The sequence below is a fragment of the Lampris incognitus genome, chromosome 14 (assembly GCF_029633865.1).
Source record: "Lampris incognitus isolate fLamInc1 chromosome 14, fLamInc1.hap2, whole genome shotgun sequence".
Classification (NCBI taxonomy): Eukaryota; Metazoa; Chordata; class Actinopteri; order Lampriformes; family Lampridae; genus Lampris; species Lampris incognitus.
The window spans coordinates 28,692,402-28,713,206 of record NC_079224.1 but is presented as its reverse complement, the minus strand read 5'-3'; the positions used below and the strand labels follow the sequence as shown (position 1 = coordinate 28,713,206).

At 46.2% G+C, this 20,805-nt stretch overlaps 1 protein-coding gene across 2 annotated transcripts; it reads right to left on the bottom strand.

Annotated features, from left to right (window-relative positions):
* On the bottom strand, positions 1-18,444 carry mpz (myelin protein zero). 2 transcript variants are annotated; one of them, XM_056293315.1, is made up of 6 exons: positions 18,182-18,444; positions 15,449-15,615; positions 10,743-10,956; positions 8,068-8,197; positions 7,452-7,494; positions 1-2,922 (listed from the first exon to the last, which is right to left on the bottom strand). In XM_056293315.1, exons 1-6 carry the CDS (start codon positions 18,225-18,227, stop codon positions 2,836-2,838), a joined length of 687 nt encoding a protein of 228 aa, XP_056149290.1. In that variant the 5' UTR covers positions 18,228-18,444; the 3' UTR covers positions 1-2,835. The 2 variants fall into 2 exon arrangements, with proteins under 2 accessions (XP_056149290.1, XP_056149291.1); XM_056293316.1 differs by lacking the exon at positions 1-2,922 and adding an exon at positions 2,935-3,285.
* Between the last annotated feature and the right edge of the window lie 2,361 nt (positions 18,445-20,805).

Below are 20,805 nucleotides of genomic sequence, written 5' to 3'. Positions count from 1 at the left end.
CAAGAGAGAGATCACAGAGTTTGAAAGAAGGAAGGAAGGATGAGGAGATGAAGGACAGGAATAAAGAGGAGAAGAGTGGCGCTTTGAGCTGTGGGCCTGGTAGTCTGATAAGGGGAGACTTAAGAGTGGAGTGGATTGTGTATGGGGGCCCGGTGTATCAGGGGATGAGGGGATGAGGGAGAGCCAAGCCATTCTGTAAATTGTGTAAACACAACATCCATTGCACGTCCGTCTGTCTTGGGAGAGAGATCCCTCATCTGCTGCTCTCCCTGAGGTTTCTTCCTATTTTTTCTCCCTGTTAAAGGGTTTTTTTTAGGGAGTTGTTCCTTATCCGATGCGAGGGTCTAAGGACAGGATCTTGTGTTGCTGTAAAGCCCCTTGAGGCACATTTCTCATTTGTGATATTGGGCTAAACAAATAAAATTGACTTGACAACAGGAAGCGAAGGAGGAGACAGAGCAAACGACAGACGCAAGGAGAGAGGGAACAAAATTGGCTGAGTGAGATGGTCAGAGATGGGAGAGAAACACAGAGGGAGCGAGAGTTAGAGAGCGAGAGTTAGAGAGAGAGAGAGCGAGAGAGAGAGAGAGAGATGAACCCGAGGATGTGAAAATAGCAAACGAGAGGAGATGGAAGTGGAGGCGGGGGCACAATGAGTGCGAGAAACAAATGGAGAGATATCTCGTTACCAAGCGCGCGCTAAATAATTAGCCCTGTGTGAGGCGGAAGAGGATTGGGGGGGAGGGGGGGGGGGAGAACGTGCGAGCGGATTAACTGGACCTAAAATAACTCTGGGAGCACAAAAGCTGCACCGTTTCCTGGTAAGCCTTTTGTCAGTGCCCGGAGGGTGTCCGCTCGCTCCGTGACGTCATTCCACTGTGTTGGTCACTCATGGAGGCAACAGTGGACACAGCCTTATCTGCATGTGCGCATGCACGCACAGCACGCACGCACGCACGCACGCACGCACGCACGCACGCACGCACGCACGCACGCACGCACGCACGCACACACACACACACACACACACACACACACACACACACACACACACACACACACACACACACAAACAGCACAGCAAGGTCCCCTGCTCGGTCTATCCCCCTCCACCTGGCCACCACCCTTGGGCCGAAAAATGTGCAGCTGTTACAGTAAGCCTGTACGCTCTTATAGGGCCAGAAATAGCCCCCTCTAGCCGGGGCAGGGACATGGCGGCAACATCCATTAGCTCAAATTTGAGAGGATTGAATCACCCCAGGCACAAGGGATTGAACCTCTATCTACGCCAGCGGAGAGCTGGAATCATATTTCTCTGCGACTCTATCGGTCTCCTCACGCTTCTCTCTCTCTCTCTCTCTCTCTCTCTCTCTCTCTCTCTCTCTCTCTCTCTCTCTCTCTCTCTCTCTCTGAAGTCCAGAGTGTGGTCTGAGCACTGCTCAATGGGGATGTCACGGGGTCGTAAACACTGACTTGCGAGGGGGGAAGATTCAAGGGAGCCTAAACATAGAGGGATGTGATTTCGGGTGGGGCGTTCCTCTTGAAGAAGTTATGTGTGCAGTTTGGCTTTAAACAGCTTTACATTTTGCCCACTGAACGTGTATGGGGTCTCCCGTGGGGGGCGCTATAAAAATCGTTATGCATTACATTGACTGATATAGGAGGACTATTCTTACAGCCAGTGCTGTCTTGAAAGGGTGGAGATAATGGGGAATAATGGGGGCTGCATCAGGCTGGGTAGAAAAGGAGGGAGCAGAGTAGAGGAGTGGAGGCAGTCATGAAGAAGTCAGACCTTTATCTACAGGAGAAAGAAAGAAAAGAGAGAAGGAAAGAAGAGAGGAAGAAAAAACAGGATAGAGCCGTTAGCATATAAATCACTTCTATAATTTGAATTAAAAGAGAGTTGGGTGGAGCATTCACAGTGATAGAGGATAAAAAAAGGGTGGCGGGGGGAGTAGGGTAAGGGGGAAGAAAAAAGTGAATGAAGATTAGCATAAGGGGAGAAAGTTAGAGTTTGACACGTCGTCTCTGAAAGAGCAAATTGGCTTGTCCTCGCTTGCCGGAGAGCCGTGATGCGTATCAGACGCACTGAAGAGAGCTTTTTCATTGGATAGGATCATATTGAAAGGAACCAAAAAGGCAAAAACTGGGGGAACAGCTTTTTAGATTTTGTTATCAAACTCAGCAGTCTCGGGGTCTCGCTTCAAGTGGCATATCTTATGACCTGACAAGAAAGAAAAAAGCATTTGGCGGATGCCAGCTAGTGTAATAGATTATCACAACATCACAGATCGCAGCCCATATCACTTGACTCAGTGCGGCCTCTCTTTGCCTGTGACCAGAGCAGATGTGATTTGACTCATTTTCTCGGGGTCTCTGGGTTTTATTTTTGTTTTGTTTTTATGGTGTGTTTGTGGCGGGGAAAGAAGTAGGCTGGGCTCCCTGGGGCAACCTTTTTTTTTATTCCCTCGCTCTCTCTCGGGCAGAATTCCCGCTCTCTCATCCTGGTGAACCCCCCTCCCCCCTTGCTGGTCTTTAGTACTTGAAGGTGAGTGTGTTGGCGAGGCGGGAGAGGAAGTCCAGCGGCTTGGCCAGGCTTCTTGCTCTCTCGCCAGTGGCAGCGGCGCCCTCCTCCACCCTGTTCGTGCGGGTGAGCTCCAGATCAATGGTCATCAGCACGCGGCCCATGCCCTCCTCCCCGCCTCCTCCTCCTCCTACTCTCACCGTCTTCCTGACTAGGGTTTTTTGCTGCTGCTGCTGCTTCCCGTGCCTGGACACTGGGCGTACGGACTGGAGCAGCCGGCCGGCTAGCGCGCCCCAGCCCTTCCCCGTATCCTATTTCTTATCCCTGCGTGACTCCTGCTTCTTCTTCTCCGAGGCGGCCGCCTTCACCTTGGAGGGGTCAGCAGGAGGCGTGGGGCCCTGTGTGGGGAGCAGGTAGGGGGTGGGGGGGAGCGAGGAGAGAGGAGGAGGGGCGGGGGGGGAGAACAGGGGAAGGAGAGTCACTTCAGGAGGAAAGGAGCGTGTGTGAGAGTGAGAGTTGAGAGCGAGAGAGAGAGAAAGGGAGTGGGGAGGAGAGAGAGAGGGGAGGGGGAAAGGGGGTGAGATTGGCTGGTTACAGATGAGAGGATGAGAGGTGCATTAGGAGAACCAGTGGAGCCTTGTGAAAAGGAGAGAAAGACACATTTAGGAGGAAGAAGAGGCCAAAGAGAGAGAGGGGAGGAGGTAGAGAGACAGTCCTTCTTAGGGGAGAGGGTAGCACGTGAGAGGGGGCGGAGTCCAGAGCTGTAGGGGTGTGACAAAACAGGTAACCATGCGTTAGGATGGGACACTGTGGCAAGGAGGTCTCTGCACACCTGTGACAACTAACAACAACGCACATACACACGCAAACAGACCCACACACACATGCACAAACTGTTCTATATTAGGCACCAGTATGATTCACTCATTCACTCACTCACTCTCGCTCAGTCCTATTGTGAAGTGTGACAATGTAACTTTAAATTATTTCCTGGGATTTATCTTTTGGGACAGTTGAGTCTATTCAGGTATGAAGGGTGTGGGAGAACGAGGGAACTGTAGGGAAACGCAACAAGGGCTTCAGTCTGGCACGACAAATCCTCACAGCAGGAGGGGAGCAGATTGAGTAGAGATAAGGTCAAGGTAACATTTAACTTTGCAATACCCCGATTCTGGCGCATTAACCCAAGTATTAACCTTCGGTAAAGTATTCTATTTTGCACAACAGCATTGCATTTGTACAACTTCCTCGTAGATGTGGTCCCTGAGGGGGTCAAGTACAATTTCATTAGACTCTACCAGGGCTTTGTTGTGTTCCTGCCATGCTCTCCTAGGTCAACAAAAAGTTAAGTGTTATCAGCACAACCAAATAGCAAACTAGTCTAGAGTTCAGGCTAGGCAATTTTTGTTCGTGCACACCACGGCAAGTGTGCAGTGAAAGCACACAAGAGGCTTTTGCTACCCACTGAAGCTTCTACTAATTATACTTAACTGATTGTGTTGAAAAAATCATCTTCAATTATGCACTCAGCGCAAGCAGCACGAATCCCGACAGTCCAGGGGGCAGGGAGCGCACTGTAACTAACAGAGGAACTCTCAATAGGGCAGACGCAGAATCTTTTAAGCCACGTGACTACATTGCATCCTATATCATATTCATATATTCTTATCATTTATTGTCACATTGTCACGGTTATGCATCAGGCAGGGGGGATTCTGGGTTCTGCTGCAATGTGTAGCACCGCTCCCATGCTCTCACAATTGGCCCAGCAATGTAAATCACACTCTCCAACCTGCTTATAGGCAGAAGGCTGAACTGGCCCTTGTTACGGTGGGTGGGGTGAGTGGGTTGGGAGGGGGATATTGAGTGGTGGTGGTGGTGGTGGTGGTGGTGGAGGGCAACAGTGCAGCTTTGGCTGCATGATTCGAAAGGAAAAGAAAAAAGGTGGGTACAGTGAAGAAAATGGAAAAGAGGTAGATTTGAAGGTAAGTGGACAGGTCCCCTGTTGCATACTAACACAGATAGGGGCCAGCAGACAGGTGGGGGGTGAGGGGGGGGCGGCGTGGAGAGAGAGACAGAGATTGAGAGGTAGACGAAGTGTGAGAGATAGCGATTTTCTGTCCAGAACCAAAACTGATCAGAACGCTAAGAACCTGCAGAGAGTAGGGGCGAGAGAGACAGAGAGAGAGAGAGACAGAGAGAGAGAGAGAGAGAGAGAGAGAGAGAGAGAGAGAGAGAGAGAGAGAGAGAGAGAGAGAGAGAGAGAGATGGACAGATGGTAGAAAGGGAGGGGAGAAATCAACAGAGCGAGAGAAAGAGAGAATGAAAGGCTGAGGGAGAGAAAGGAAGAAGAGAGAAAAGAAAGATGTATAGATGCTTCTCATGGTCAGCGAGGAAGTCAAAGGACTGGAGAGAGAAGTGGGGAGTGAGAAGGGAGGGGTGCAACTGAGGAGAGGGAGACAGGGGAGCAGATGAGAGGAATGTGAATGAGAGAAAGAGAAAATGGGGGGTTCATGGGGGATGGAAAGAAGAATGGGTGGGGCATGAGTGTGTGTGTGTGTGTACGTATGTGTGTGCGTATGTGTGTGTGTGTGTGTGTGTGTGTGTGTGTGTGTGTGTGTGTGTGTGTGCGTGTGTGTGTTTTAGTTCCGATCGATACAGAGTGCACTCAATTATCATTCCAGCACAGACAGAAGGAGAGACGGAGAGAGAGCGTGTATATATTATGTGTGTGTGTGTGTGTGGCTGCCTTTGTGTGGGGCTGCAGGGCAAACTCCTCTCCCACAACTCTACCTAATGGGGAGCAACACACACTGGGGCTTCTCTCTCTCTCTGGGTCTCTCTCTCTCTCCGTCCCCATCTGTCTCCCTGTGTTTCTCCACCTCTCTCACCCACTTACTCACAGTCTTTGCTTGGTCTTTCTAGTGCAAGACCAGCAAAATAACCAAGATGGTGTTGCTGATACAAAATTGTGATGTGTCAGCAGGCCCCTCTAATAAGGACTATTTGATCAAACAACCACTTACGTATAAGCACACTGCAAAATCCCCTGGGTCTCCTGTGTGTTGTGTAACTAAAAAAGAGGAACAGGCTCCAAAAACAAATAAATAGACAAATAGACAAATAAATAAATAAATAAATAAATAAATATGTAAGTAAATACGTACACAAATAGATAAATAGAGAAGGAATCAAAATTCAATAAAAAAGAATGTAAGGTTTGCCTGGTAGACATAATTGGACAGTTGTTTCTTGTTTTTGTTTTTTTGCTGTGTATTTTCCTCCGTGTCGAGACTTTGGGAGAGTAACTGTAAATGACAACGCTGTCAGATATTTCAGAGTGTCCTTTTGGTGGCGGGGTTTTATTTATTCATATATGCACTGTCACCTGCCTCAGGCGCTCGAGAGCAAGTGACTGCAGCCCAGGAGTAACCTGACAATCATGTGACAGGGCGGGGGGGAGGGAGAGAGAGAGAGAGAGAGAGAGAAAGAGAGAGAGAAAGAGAGAAAGAGAGAGAAAGAGGACGATGGAAGACAGCTCTGGGGATATGACAATGATTGCGCTTTCGCTAGCGAGTATCCCTCCCCCCATGGGTAGGGGCCAGAGAGGTGGGGGGTGGAGGGTGTAGAGGTGGAGGCGAGTGACAGACTGGTAAAACATGCGCTTCCCCAAAAACCCGACTCAGTCTAAATTGCACCTGCGGTGAAAAGACTCGCTGTCACCATGATTCCTTTGATTCCACCCCATGTTGAATGGCTGTGTGCCTATCTCATTTCAAAAAGGTGATTTTGATTTAGGGGGGAAAAACACCTTAAAGTGTATCAATCCCCCCACTTTGTTTCATTATCAGCAAGCAGTACAAGTCGACTAACCCCGCCCCCCAAAAAATCCTACATATTGCCACAGTGTAATCAAACAGAACCTACTCTGTTGGCTTATACTCACACAAAGGAATACAAGCCACCAAAATGGCTGATTAATCCACCACTTTGGGCTATCACTCTCCCCTGAGAAATGGGGGAGGGTGGAGAGAGGAAAAAAAACTACCTGAAATCCTCAGTGTGCTGTAGCATACAGCTGCTGATAACAGCCTGAGCCCATAATAGGCCCAGTGATTTTCATTTGACTCCCAGTGAGCAAAACCGGCAGCTTCTGTCCCTTTCCCCAATGTGAGCAAATCACAGCCCCGTTCACCAGAGCAATAGTATTAGCGCCATGACCTGACCTCGGCCATTTCACAGTCACTGGTTTGATTTCTGCCCCGTGGCTGTTTACCCGCGCGCTGTTACTTTGCCCATGGGAGCGGTGGTGGTGGTGGTGGTGGGGGGGGTTTGGGGGGGGGGGGTTGATGATGGAAGAAACTGAATGCAGGGTCCAATGCCACAAAATGGGAGCTGGCCAGTGTAGGGATTTAAAGCGGCCAGGGTACCAGCATTCCACTAGAATTTTAACAGCATGAGAACAGTTATTAGTGTTTGCCTCGGAGCCTTTGAATGACACGTTATTTTGCTGCTGATGTGCAGCTTCAAGGAGCAGCCGGCTGTGTCGTGGGCATAAACATATTTCAGCTGTGCTGCGATTATGAAACTGAGCCGTTATGGGCTGTCATATTGGATATGAACTATTGTGTGGCGCGCCACAAAAAAATAGATGATCGCTTGTGTGGCACCATATGTTTACTGAGCCCTCCCAAATTCATATGCTCATTGCAATTGTAATCGCTCCAAGATAACATCGTTCTCCTCTTTAGCGCAGGCTTTCAACAGCAGACCCAAGCTGTTGCATTCACCGGCTGGTCTCCATAATTTGGCATTGTTATGTGATGCATACTTGTGATGGAGTGATGTGTGATGGGAGGAAGGAGAGGAATGGGTGGAGAAGAGGAGGAGGAAGGGGAGTCTAGAGGAGGAGGAAGAGGAAACTTGCCTGTCTCTGCTGTGATCCCTCTTTCTTTTTCTTGCCATGTTTGCTGGAGGGGGACAAAAGAAAGACAATGTCAGGATGTCAAATCTATCTCTCCCTCCAGTGGTCGCAGGGCAGCATTGCCCGGCAGCCATCATGAAGAGAATAGCAGAGCACGTCAACCTAATCTACTGGCCCTGTCTAAAACTCAGCCTCTGGGTGCTAGATGCTTGTAGATCTCAGTGGATTCAAGTAGGTATAGGCAAAATGAAGGAGCGATAATCCACCCAGGATGCTTAGTGGTGCTTGGCTTCATCAATTCTAACCATCTCGTGGTGGACCCAAGCATTCAATTAATTCATTAGATTTAATTGAATTCGAGTGCTCCTATTTTTCGTTTTGTTTAGAGGTCACCTTCCCTAGCTTTCTCTCGCTGACTCAACATGCGACAACCCCACAATCCCATGCAATTTAAAATCCGTAAACCTTGAAAACCTTATAACCTAGAAATACCCCCGCCCCCGCCTACGCCTGCTTGGCCACGCATGTCTCGGTGCCAGGGATGGGCTCTGGTGTCACCCCAAGCCCCTGGCACAGACCCGACTGGCACAGGGCCGCTGGGCACGGGCCAGGGACTGACCTGACGCTGAGGCTGAAGACCCGACGTGCCACCAGGAACCTCATCAGGTAGTAGATCACCACGATGAGCACCAGCAGGCCAAGCACCACACCGATGATAGCGCCGGTGATCACCCCGGCCTGGATGGGCACTGTTGGGACAAAAAGGGGGGAGGGAGGAAAGAGAGGTGGAGGGTGATAAAGAGGAACGGGAAGTCAGGGATGGAGGCATTCAAAGAGAAGGGTGGGAGGAGAGGAGAAAGTGAGAGAAAGGAGGTGGAAGAGAGGGAGTTATATTACACCTTCGTGGATAAAACAAACGAACATATTGGCTGAAGTCTTTGCTGCAGCTAAAATTCTTCTCAGGTTTAAACAGCATTTCCCCATAAATGCCTGATAGAAAAGACACAACGCTACAACTCTAAAGAAGATAACTTCAACGCCATCCAAGTCTTGACCATTAAGACCAGTAATTAAAAAAAACAAACTCTAAGGGTCCTTATCACTGTGTATATCTTTATGTGATGTCGCTTCTGAGCACGTGCCTCTGAGAATCACTGACCCAAACCACAAGACAACAGCAGAATTACATTAAAAGACACTAACTCGGTTGGCGTATGGGCCAGAAAGAAGGTAAAGTAAGCAAGAAGGAAATCTTTCTTTCAGTGGACACGCCAGGTGGGTGAGTAATGCTGAAATGATTAGGCAGCTGTTTTGGTGTGCTGAATTCTGTTTTTAATGATACATCTGCAGGCGTGATAAAGGAAAAGGAGGGGGGAGAAAGATGTGGGGGGGCATTGAGGGCAAGAAAATTGAATGGCAAAGAAGGGAAGATGAAAAGAGTCAAAGGGCAGAATGAAAGCGAGAAAGAGAGAATCACATAAAGGGAGAACTTGGAATGAAGATGAATCAAGGAATCAAAATGGCACTCTCTAGACAACTGGCACGGTGTGCCATTCCCATCCATTTTCAAAGTGGCACCAGGGTAACATTTTTGCACCACTATCACAAAGACAACCAAGGGGCTTTTTTTTTCTCTTTATAGCATAGCAACATGATATGTTCATTGCTTACAACTTGTTGCTCAATATAATATCACAGAAGATGACGAGCTATGTTCACAGATGGGACAAAATAAACTTGCTGTACTTATATGTGTGCCGTAAAGCAATCCCTGTATTCCCCTGGGAGGTTTCTTGCCTGGCAACAGACTAAAGGAATTGCAAAACCAAGGCTTCTAGGGAACTGATCTGAATGGTGATTGTGTCATTCCCCGATAGTCATCACACTATGCAACCGAAATGATTTCCAAAATGAATGGCTATACTTATATGTGTGCCGTAAAGCAATCCCTGTCTTCCCCTGGGAGGTTTCTTGTCTGGCGACAGACTTAATGCATCGCAGAACCAAGGCTTCCAGGGAACTGAGCCGAATGGAAATTGTCATTCTGCGATAGCCATCACACTATGCAACCAAAATGATTTCAATGATGGTAAGTTAAAGCCAAAAAAAAAAGTGTTGCCCATTACTGCTTTAATACTTTAATGAAGACTTGAGACTTGACTTGAGACTGTGAGTGTTGTAGGAACTTGCATTATGTCATACTTTCAATGAAATTTTATATCTTAAAGGTCCTGTGTATGCAAAGCACTGGCTTGAAATTCCTGGTATGTGAAAACAAGTAAAACAGATTCGGATTCTGGTAAGATGGCGATGGGTGTGCGATAGTAGAGAGAGGGTTTGGGTGGAGAGTTAAACAAGGTGGAACAGAGACAGAAGAGGAGGAGGAGGAGTGAAGAGGTGAAAAGCTTTAGAATTAAGGAGCTGAGAGCAGGGCCAGAGGGAGGGAGGTTGAATAGATGGAGGAGGAGGGGTGTAAGATGGAAAAAGGGGACGACAACCGAAATGGGAAGGACTGGAGGGGAGAGAAGAAGTGAAAAGAAGGCAAGTGATAGCGATCTCAAATAGCGAAAGAGAGATAAAATGTAATTGATTTCATTTAACAGGAGGTGCAATGAATTCTAACAAGGCACCAGTGGAAATGGTCTCAACACGGTAATGGCTTTAATCTGATGCACGCAACAAATTGAGATTAATTTCTGAGTTTGGAGTGAATACAACTACAAGAGAGCAGTTGGCCTAAGTCTGAATAAAAAAAAACACCATATGGTCGGAGGGACTCTAATGAGCAGACACAATTTGAATTTGAGAAGCAACGCAACTCCACACGCAATGGAATTCATGAGCTGCGTTTCCACAAAGCTATTGCAATGCAAAAAAAAAAAAAAACAAGACTCGACCCGACCCGACCCGACCGCGGAGAAGCAGCTGATGATGAGATGAGATGAAAAATAAAGAAACACCAAAATATCAAACAACAACAAAAAACCTGGATATACTGGATATATACTAATAGACAACCTTTCATGCCAGGTTGAGGAGAAGTTATCATGGCTGGAGATGTTGATAGAATTATTATGCAATCAGAACTGATGGAAACAGAATTCTCAAATTACTCAAATAGCATGGATATTTCATCAACCCGTCTCCATTTTTCTCTTGAGTATTTTTGCCGACCTGCATATAAAGAGGGTTTAATTGCTTAAAATTCTCATTTGATCCTTTTCCTAACTGTTTTGAAAGTTCACAAAACATTTAGATGGAAACACGTCTCTTGCAGAGCCCTCCCCATCTCACCCTTCTCAAAGACCAGCAGCCGAACACTTGAGGGCCTGCCAACTATGTCAGGGGGGTTCTTGGCATCGCAGGTGAAGGTCCCGTTGTCGCCAAAGTCCAGGTTCTTCAGCAGAATGGATCCGTCGCGGCGACCAGGGTTCCCCACAAATTCCAGTCTGTCCCTGAACGGTCCCTTGTTGTCAAGGTATGGCATGCCGCCGGTGTAGTGGAAGATCTGTTAGGAGAGAGAGGACATGGATCAGTTCCGGCTTGCATTTTTCCAATGCTACAGTACATTTTCCTGTGTTTTGTGCTGTGTTTTTACAGCACTGCACTATTAGATATTGTCTTTTTAATATATGATAATCCCATTAAACTTAATTCCCCCAGGCTGGACAATTAAGATTCAAACATAAACCTGATCTACCTACAGTAACTTCAACATCGCCATTTCCTTTTGCGATACACTCGCAGAGTTCGTGTCCAGTTCTTGTATTCACTGTTCTTGTTTCCAAATGTTTTTATGTCATGTCATCTCTGTAATGGGCCTCGTGAAAACTTAACCCTTGATTTGACTTGACCACTAATTTCAGCTTGGGGTCAATAAATATGGTCATGCTGTAGCAAAAGATAAAAAACAGGTTAAAGACTACATGCAAATATGGACAGAAAAACCAGTGTTTTTCCCGTCATTATAAGACTTCTACGCAGCGCCCAAATCAATTGAACGGGAAATATGGGGGGGAAAGTTGTTAATACGCAGAGCTCAAGCTAAAAAATCTACCTAATTAAAATGTTTTGCCTTTCAGTCTTTGGATGTGCAGCCTCCTAAGCGGACCCTTGAAATGACAGAGATCAGGCTACCATAATTTCAAAGCCCTTATTAAAAGACTTCAAATGTGTTTAACCGTCACGTTTTTCATGGTATAAAATGAATGAAGGTGAATGGCTGCTCTGCTGATTGACTTTCATTCATAAAACAATGGTAAGAAAACATAGCTCAGCCATGGGAAGTTTTATTGTCGCTACTGAGATGATTTCCAGCTGTGACTGTAATTAATCCTACCCTTGAAATTGTATTTTTATAGCAGAGTTTTAACCTTTGAGATTATGGCACTTCCACGTGTTGGCAAGGTGAATAAGGTGAATTATTTTTGGTTCATCCAGTGTTCCTCAAGTTCTCCTGTACTGAGATCAGCAGTGAATGATTTGCTAGCTTGCGAAATACAATCGACTTCTCCTTTACTTTCAAGACCCATACCCAAATACATAATATTTTGGTTTTGACACTGTCGCTGCCGGATCTGACTCAACCGTAGATGTGAGTCATGCATGCGCACGGTTGACTCGGAACGGGCAGCGACGGAAAGCAGCGCTGGTCGAGTGAGCTAGAGAGTGAACGAGGAGAGGGAGCGGCGATAGTGAGAATGTTTTATGGAAGGTTTTTAATCGCCACAACCACAAGAGGTTCTTCATCATACAGTCATAACTGTGCACAAAACGTTGTAGGCTGATAGGTCCAGCAGTTTGTGAGATTAGCCGCAGACACACACACACAAACACACACACGCACATGCATAATCCCCTTCAGGCTACCACCTGATGGCTAATTTTGTATTCCATAGAAGTAGAGACTTAGATAATTGCCAGTCTTATTTGGTAAAACCTCCCCTTTAGTTTCTTCTTTTGAACAACAAATGTACAATACATCATAAAAGCCTGTGTATCAACTGTAGACCTACTACTACTACTACTTTTGGCTGCTCCCGTTAGGGGTCACCCCAGCGGATCATCCGAGTATCAACTGTAGGCCTAATTTATATAAATTCTTAAACGTAATACAAATGCACTACAACTGATAGTACCACAATGCCAGCTCAGGGGGGGGGCAATGCCAGCTCGAGGGGGGGGGGCTCATAAAATGTGATAGTGTAGTGGTTATGGGGATACATAATTCCCTAGGTTTTTAAGGCTTCAAGGTCACTTTTAATCATGTCCTTTCTCGACAGGGTGATGTCAGATTTGGGGAGGAAATAGAAAGATACTGTAGATGCAGGGCTGGTATGAGGGATAGAAAACTGAATGCCAACCAAGTTATTTGATCATTTGCAAAACAAAAACTGACACAGCTGTCCACCACTTAACACTTAGCAATCGTCTGTACACTCCTACAAATGGCATTACTACGACACGCCACTAGGGGTAATAGAGAGCAGCTATGACACAACATGCAGTAGATATTAAAAAGAAATAGAGTGGAAAGGTGTTGAGGAAGCCGTAAAACATATTCAAGCCATTCCGAGGGCATTTAACTCGTTGATATGGTATTATAGTTATAATAGCAAAGTAATTCTTGAAAGTTTATTGGGCGTATCAACAGTAGCTGAGGATGGCTGGATACCTGGCTCACCCCTTCCCCGTTTGCAGCAACTGCCAAACTGTGCTGCTGCAGTTTGTGCTCCTCTAAAATGGAGGATAACAGCAAAAAAGTAAAAGGTGACATCCCACCTTGAATTCACTTTTCCAAAGAATTGATTTTTTTTTAAAGATGGCTTCAAATGCTGATTGATTTTTGGAGATGGCTGTCTTTTGTATTGGAGATATGGGAAAGGGTGGGGGTGGGCGTGGGCGTGGTGGAGTCAGTCAAGGTCAAAATCTGTTGCATTATCCTGAACAAAAACTTTGGACCACTGAATCGAGCCAAACGATCAGTTTTGGTCTCTGATGTGGCTGATTTGACTAATTCAGTGTCAGGGACCTCATCTCGGCCCATGGCAGCCACCGCCGGGTCGCCCATCAATAACACTCAACCTTTCACATGGCACAACTTGTCAGAAGTACGACACTGACATTATAAAGGACAAATCTGCAGTGAGAACAGACAAACATATAAAGCCATAAATCTGTACTGGGGGGAGAGAATGGAAATGACAGAAGATAAGGAAGGAAAAAAGAAGAGAGTAATCTGGTTTCAAAGGGAGGGCGTGGTGGGAGGCGGATGGAGGCAGAGGAGGTGAGCAGAGGAGATAATGAGAGAGGAGGGGAGGGAAGAGAAGATCCAGGCCCAGAGAAGAGCAGATTAAGGGAGAGAGGGACGGGGGGGGGGGGGGGCAGTCAGGACAGAACGATAGAGAGATGAGGGAGATAGGAGGGAGATAAGGGCTGGGTGATCGAAGTTAAAGAGCAGGAGAGAGGTGAGGTGGCGGGCTGGAGTGGGGGAGTGAAGACAGAAGATGTGTGTGTGTGTGCATGTGTGCATGTGTGTGTGTGTGTGTATGCTCATTCGAAAGTGTGCATGTTTCCTTCTCTGAGTTGCTACAAGCAAACTGCATTTACTGTGTTACAATAGACTGGGGGAGCTGCTCGTCTTTGTAATGACTTGTAGTGCACTATAAGTTAACATCTGCAGACTACAGTTGTATCCACTCCTATTAAATTGTGTATTTGTTTGTTCATGCATGAGAGCGAGCATGCCTCACATGTGCATACTGTATTTGTGTCAGATGAAATTTTCGTGCTATGCTGAATACACACTTGCATACATACAGTCGGTCTGAGTTTGTGTGCATTCCCTTGTTTCCACGATATGCCATTATGCAATAGAACTATTAACATGTAAATATATGTGCCTTTGTACATATCTTTAGCTATATCTACGACCCCCATTAACACCTGTTATGTGATCTGGATCTGATTATGTTATTTGGATAATGAACGGTGTGTCATGAAATTTGCATTTACACCTGATATGTAGACGAGTTCATGTTGTCTATGTTGTGTCCACACTGTGGTGGGATTTGATTTTTTTTTGCACGCATTATATGCATAATGCATACCAAAAAAATCAGAAAAACAAGAGAAAAACAAGTGAGTGGGAAGATGGATAGTCAGTCTGTTGTCAATGGTTAAACAAAATGATATCAAACATTTTCTCTGGAAGAGTCATTTAATAAGAGGGATGCAAGTTGTTTAGCTGTGGTCATATTCGCAGCTACTGTGAATGTAACTACAGTGACTTGTTTACCATGGTGGGAGTGGTTCATGCCAAAGTTGGGTAAATATGAATAAATTGGATTCTTCAGCATGAGCTCCAACAAATTTAACTACTGGCTGCAAAGAGGGCGTTTCTGCCTTGCGGTCGGTACTTTCTCACCAATGGGATTACAATGTACGAATTGCATTTACACCTGAATGACTCTGAGATGCGATCACATGCTGATCACACTGTGTCCTGTGTATTTTTACACCTTAAAAGTGTTTTTTTCCCTTCATCCATATAAGATACCACGATACAGAGCCACATTTAAATATAAAGTGCAAATGAGATTTAGTGTTAATTACTGAAGCAAGTCTGCTGCAAAGCAGATATGTAGATTAGGTATGTAAATACACTCTAGGTATTGTGTGATAACTGATAACTTGGGGTTTTTTTTCCTGCTGTTTATGTTCTCATGCTCTTTATAAGAATAAGTAAAAATTCGGATAATGTGCAAAAACTGACTGATAAAACGCCGTTTTAGTTTTTATTTCATAGACAAAACATTTCATCTAAACCACCTATACCTGTGCTGCATAGGTACTGTGCATTTGACATATATATAAAATGTGATCTGATTTCAACTTAAACTTGTAGTCTGTGTGTGTGTGTGTGTGTGTGTGTGTGTGTGTGTGTGTGTGTGTGTGTGTGTGTGTGTGTGTGTGTGTGTGTGTGTGTGTGTGTTTATTACAGAGATGCTGTCCCGGGAGCCATCAGGCCTGTATGTCCAGGAGAAGGTGACGTCCTCAGAGGTCCAGCGCCAGGAGAAGAAGGAGCAGGACAGCCGGATGTCAGAGCCCACCAGGGCATGGCGCTCCCAGCCTGTGTAGATCACAATGGCCTGGGACCGCTCTGGCACTGTACCAATAGGGTGGGGGAATATGGTTAATACATGCACAAACACAAACACACACACACACACACACACACACACACACACACACACACACACACACACACACACACACACACAAATGCTTAAAGGCTACCCACTGAATGGAGTCAGAAAATGCATAAGAATATTATAGTTTAAACATAAAATTCAAAGACAAACCAGACCTGGCCAAAATAAGACTAGACTCGACTAGAATGGAATATTTTCTCCCTAATTGTACTTGGCCAGTTACCCTATTTTCCAAGCGGTCTGTTCCACCCCCTCTGCCGAGCCGGGGAGGGCTGCAGACTACCACATCTCCTCCAATACATGTGGAGTCGCCAACCACTTCTTTTCACCTGACAGTGAGGAGTTTCACCAGGGGGATGTAGCGCATGGGAGGATCACGCGAGGCACTAGTGCAGTGACCAGGACACATACCCCCGCCCAGCTTCTCACCCGGAGACACGGCCAATTGTGTCTGTAGGGACACCCGACGAAGCCAGAGGTAACACGGGGATTTGAACAGGCAATCCCCGTGTTGGTAGGCAACGGAATAGACTGCCACGTCACCCGCATGCCCTGAGAATAGAATATTTTTGCTCACAAAAACATGCTATCCGTTCCCGAACCGAAGTTTGCTAATGCTCTGACACTTTGTTTGACAGGTCTGTAAAATGTAAACAGTTTCAGAGAACAGCAAACCCACACAACTTTCAGGTCATCTGTACATATATACATACATGAAACACACAATGTACCTCTCTTTGCCAGGAAACAACCAAATACACGGCCTTGCGTTTGTTGTATCTGAGTGGACACCAAGTTGACCACTCCTAACCTGAGCCTTTCCTTCAGATCAGCCCCAAACTCCCCCCCCCCCTTTTACTCCCCAATTGTACTTAGCCAATTACCCCACTCTTCCAAGCTGTCCTGGTTGCTGCCCCACCCCCTCTGCCGATCTAGGGAGGGCTGCAGACTACCAAATGCCTCCCCCGATATATGTGGAGTCACCAGCCGCTTTTCACCTGACAATGAGGAGTTTCGCCAGGGGGACGTAGCATGGGAGGATCCCGCTATTGCCCCCAGTTCCCCCTCCTCCCCGAACAGGCACCCCGACCGACCAGAGGAGGCATCAGTGCAGCGACCAGGACACCGACCCACATCCGGCTTCCCTCCCACAGACGTGGCCAATTGTGTCTGTAGGGATGCCCGACCAAGCCTGAGCCCAAAACTTCCTTTACCCTCATCCTCCTTCAGTCCTATTGTAAAACACATCCTGCCTCTCGCATACTCGCTCTGTGCTCTCCTCTCCTGGAGATGTTTGGGTTTCGGTAAATGGTGAAATATATATACAAAACAGAGTTAAATTGCTAATTAAGGGCAGTCTAATCTGCAATAGATGCAGATACGCGGTCAATAAACCTTTGGATTTTTTACTCGAATATTTGCATGAGAGTCTTAAAAGTCGAAGGGGAACATCATTTTCTCCCATTAATATGGATTATGTTGGTTTAATCACGTGCACGGTGAATGCTTGAATAATATTTAATGATCGATGTTAATTCGGTTTTTGGCTGTACAATCAATATTTCACTTCCCTAGAGAATGCAGTCTGCATGTCAAACAACAGTCAAATCCCCTGCGAGCTACCAGCCCCCCGCCACTGCAACAAAAACATTCCTAAATTATTTAGTTTCACTGAGAATGCGTTAATGGGCCTCAGCAAAGTTATCATGGCCCTCATAGTCAATATCAAAACCGTGTCCCCAAGTGTTCTAGGTGTTTCTGCCCTTTGCATTTTCTCTCCCCCCCTCCCCAACACCCAGAGAGGAAAGTTCACAGCTTTTACTGCGAGCACCCATGAGTCAGCACCATGGAGTGCAGCGCACCCCCCCCCCCCAAAAAAAAACCTTGTCAATGAAATTGCCCTTGACGTTTTTAATTAAAATTCTGACAAAACTGCAAATATCTGACAGGAGGAGAGCAGAGAAAACTCGTCTGGAGAGCTCAGGCTTAGTCGGCCCCTCTGTCTGTCAGAGTCATAATATTGTTGCTCTTTCTGGAACTTGCTCTGAAGACAGACGACGCGCTGGTAACCTCTGGGCAAAGAAGTATTAGCTACTTCCTCTGCAAGCCTGTCACCGGCCTTTGCTGATGAAACAAAGCATCCAAAAGCACTTAAGATCTTTGAGCCAACCTGAATTATACCGGGGGTGCTGGTGTTGGCGGTGGTGGTGGGGGGTAACATTTCTACTGCACCAGTCTAAGCCTATTTACCCCCCATTTTTTTTGCATCAGGCACATCAGTCTTCACACAATTATTGAACTATAAGACAATGTCTGAGAGCACAAAATGAAGCTTTTATGTTTTCAATTTAACCTTTAACCCCTGACGAGAGGAAATTCATTCAGGAGATATTCACCAAGTCCAAATCAGAGGCAAGGTGCAGCAGGGTGACTCATAAGCCTTCATCAAAAAAAAAGAAAGAAAAAAAATCCGAACAAAGTAAAGATTTAAAAAACATTTTTCCTTTTTTTTTTTTTTACCTATTCCCAAGAGGATGACCGACGCCAGCGCCCAAAAGGTCAACATGGTGTGTGTGGCTTCTTGTGGAGCTCCCCCCCAAAAAAAGATGAAGCTGCGGAGCTTTCAGGAGGCTGTGTTGAAGAGTTCCACTCTGGAAGGAGAGCGAGTGGAAGGCAGAGGGAGAGAGGAAAAAGAGAAAGGGAAAAGAGAAAGAGAGAGAGATAGAGACAGGGTGCCGGGCGCCAGGACAGCGGGCTTTCAAAACAGGACAACAACAGAAAACTCACTGTCCATGCATGGGTTTATACCCAACCACACCCCTCGCCCAGGCCACGGTCCGGCCCATTCCTCCTTTCTCCTCTCTCCTCTTCCTCACCTTCCCTTTCTCTCTCTCGCTCTACCCCCATCCCACTTCTCTCCATTTCTTGCCTCATTGAAACAAATTACACACATTATCTTTTGAAGTGCAAGACAAATGCGGGAGAGGGAGAAACAAACAAGCGAGCGTCTAGATGCAGAATTAATCGGGTAAACAAAGGGCATCTCGGGGCAAATTTGGAGAAAAAAAACAGTGGACTGTTACACAATGATGAACACAATAAGTTTGATTACGGTTTGTGTGCGATATGATGCCTTTCGAGAGGAAAAGCTAATCAGGCATAGAGCGAGCGAAGGCATTTTCAACGGGTGTCATTGCCAGCCGCCAGTGGGTGCGTGCGGTTGAGCACACTGCTTGTGTGTAAACACTACATGTGAAGGGTGAGAGGTTGTAGTGTGTTTGTGTTGTACTGTGTGTGTGTGTGTGTGTGTGTGTAGTGGTGGAGTGGGGTGGGGTCCTAAAGTGAAGTCAACATAGTGCTCTCTCTGCTTTCCCCTCGGTTCACCCCGTCATCCCCTCCTCCTCTCCTCTGCCTGCACTTTTCACCCAGGGCCCAGGGCCAACGGGACGAAACAAAGCCTCGAGTCTTCCCCCTCTCTCCCTCTCTCTTTCTCTCGTTCTCCGGATTCCTGTCATTTGCTGATGTCCAGCCTTTGGAGACACTGGAGAGAGAGGGGGACAGGGACTGACTGGTGTGCGTCTGTTTAACTGTCAATGGTGCTTTCTTCCTCTCCCTGATTCTCTTTCTGTCTGTCTCTGCTTGGATATTTTCCCCACCCTGGCCAAGACAAAGCTGAGTATTCACTCCACAGCGCCCACGGCACGCTTTCCCACTAACACAGAGAGGGCAGGTGGGGGGGGGGGTTGGTTATATATAGATGGGTTGATATGAGGACAAGTAAGACACACACAGACAGACGCATGAGCACAACGGCAGCAGATACAAAATCAGACACTGAGTGTGTGTCTCCATGTTGGCTAGGGGCGTAAGACAGAGAGAGGCAATGGCAACATGAAAAAGCAAACGCAGAGGAGGGAAGTCACTCGAAAAAACCCCATTTTCCAGAGGCCCCATTCCGTCATTTTGTCATGTGTCATAAATATGCATTTATCTGGCTGCAGGCACTGTAATGGCAAACACACACATACCTACTGTAGATTAATGGGCCGCTGTGCTTCCCCCGGCAACGGTAAATGCTCGATTTTGAACTCATTTATTCCCATCATAATGTGCATCCGGAATCTATCATGACATTGCATTTGATTTTTTTTCTACCTGTAATCAAGGGGTTTAATTTAATGATTTATATATATATATATAAGCAGCTGATGAGTGCGTGATGCACGAAACAAGCTTGTACTGCTATGTATTAAAAAAAAATCCTACATATATATATATATATATCCCCAGCCATCCATTTATATATATATATAAATATATGTATATATGTATGTATGTATGTATGTATGTATATATATATATATATATATATATTAATATATATGCATGTGTGTATAGGTACACCATTTCTTTTTGAAGATTAACCTCAGTGAAAACTTTATTTATTAGATAAGCTCTGTTGGGATCAAAAATCTCTTGTGAAGCGGAGACCCAGCCAAGAAAGCGCAGCGGTGCATTTAGTTGCAGACAAACTTCCACTTACATGTGACACAACATCCTGCCAACTTGTGACAGATCGCAGCCACTCGTTCATCTTTGCACCTCAAATACCCTACTGACGGCTTAGTCGAACAAAAAAGGACCATCTGCCAACTTGTTGGCGTCGTCAACTGACTAAGCTTTGACTTGAGCACCATCTAAATCGCAACGTCCTTAACGATTATGGCAGATCCTGCCTTCGGGCTACGGGGAAACAGGGGGATTCTTTATGAGCCTGGCAGGTGCGAAACGTGGCATCCACCCAGGCTCGATCAGCACCAAGCGATGGCGGTGGTGACAGTGGAAGAGCTTGGCAGGCAGAGACTGTATCAGATACAGAACTAAGGCCCCCACTCCCTGGTTGGCAGTGATATAGCACACTAATGTCAGAGAAGGAGAGCTTATCTACCACTAAATTATACACAGAGAGGAGAGGTAGAGAGGAGGAGGAAGGAGAGAGGTAGCCTTAAAGCCAGGAACAGATAATGAGAGAGAGAGAGAGAAATATTGGAACCAAAATGGAATATTAAACCAAAGAAGAAGAAAAAAAACACTAACTAAAATGAACCAACCAATCAACATTATCAAAATTGAAACACAAAGAA

Coding starts and splice junctions, on each gene's coding strand:
- mpz (XM_056293315.1), bottom strand. CDS start 18,227: ATGTTGACCTTTTGGGCGCTGGCGTCGGTCATCCTCTTGGGAATAG. Junction 7,495..8,067: donor GTCTTCAGCCTCAGCGTCAG/GTCAGTCCCTGG, acceptor GTCCCCCTCCAG/CAAACATGGCAAGAAAAAGA. Junction 2,923..7,451: donor AGGGATCACAGCAGAGACAG/GCAAGTTTCCTC, acceptor CTCCCCACACAG/GGCCCCACGCCTCCTGCTGA.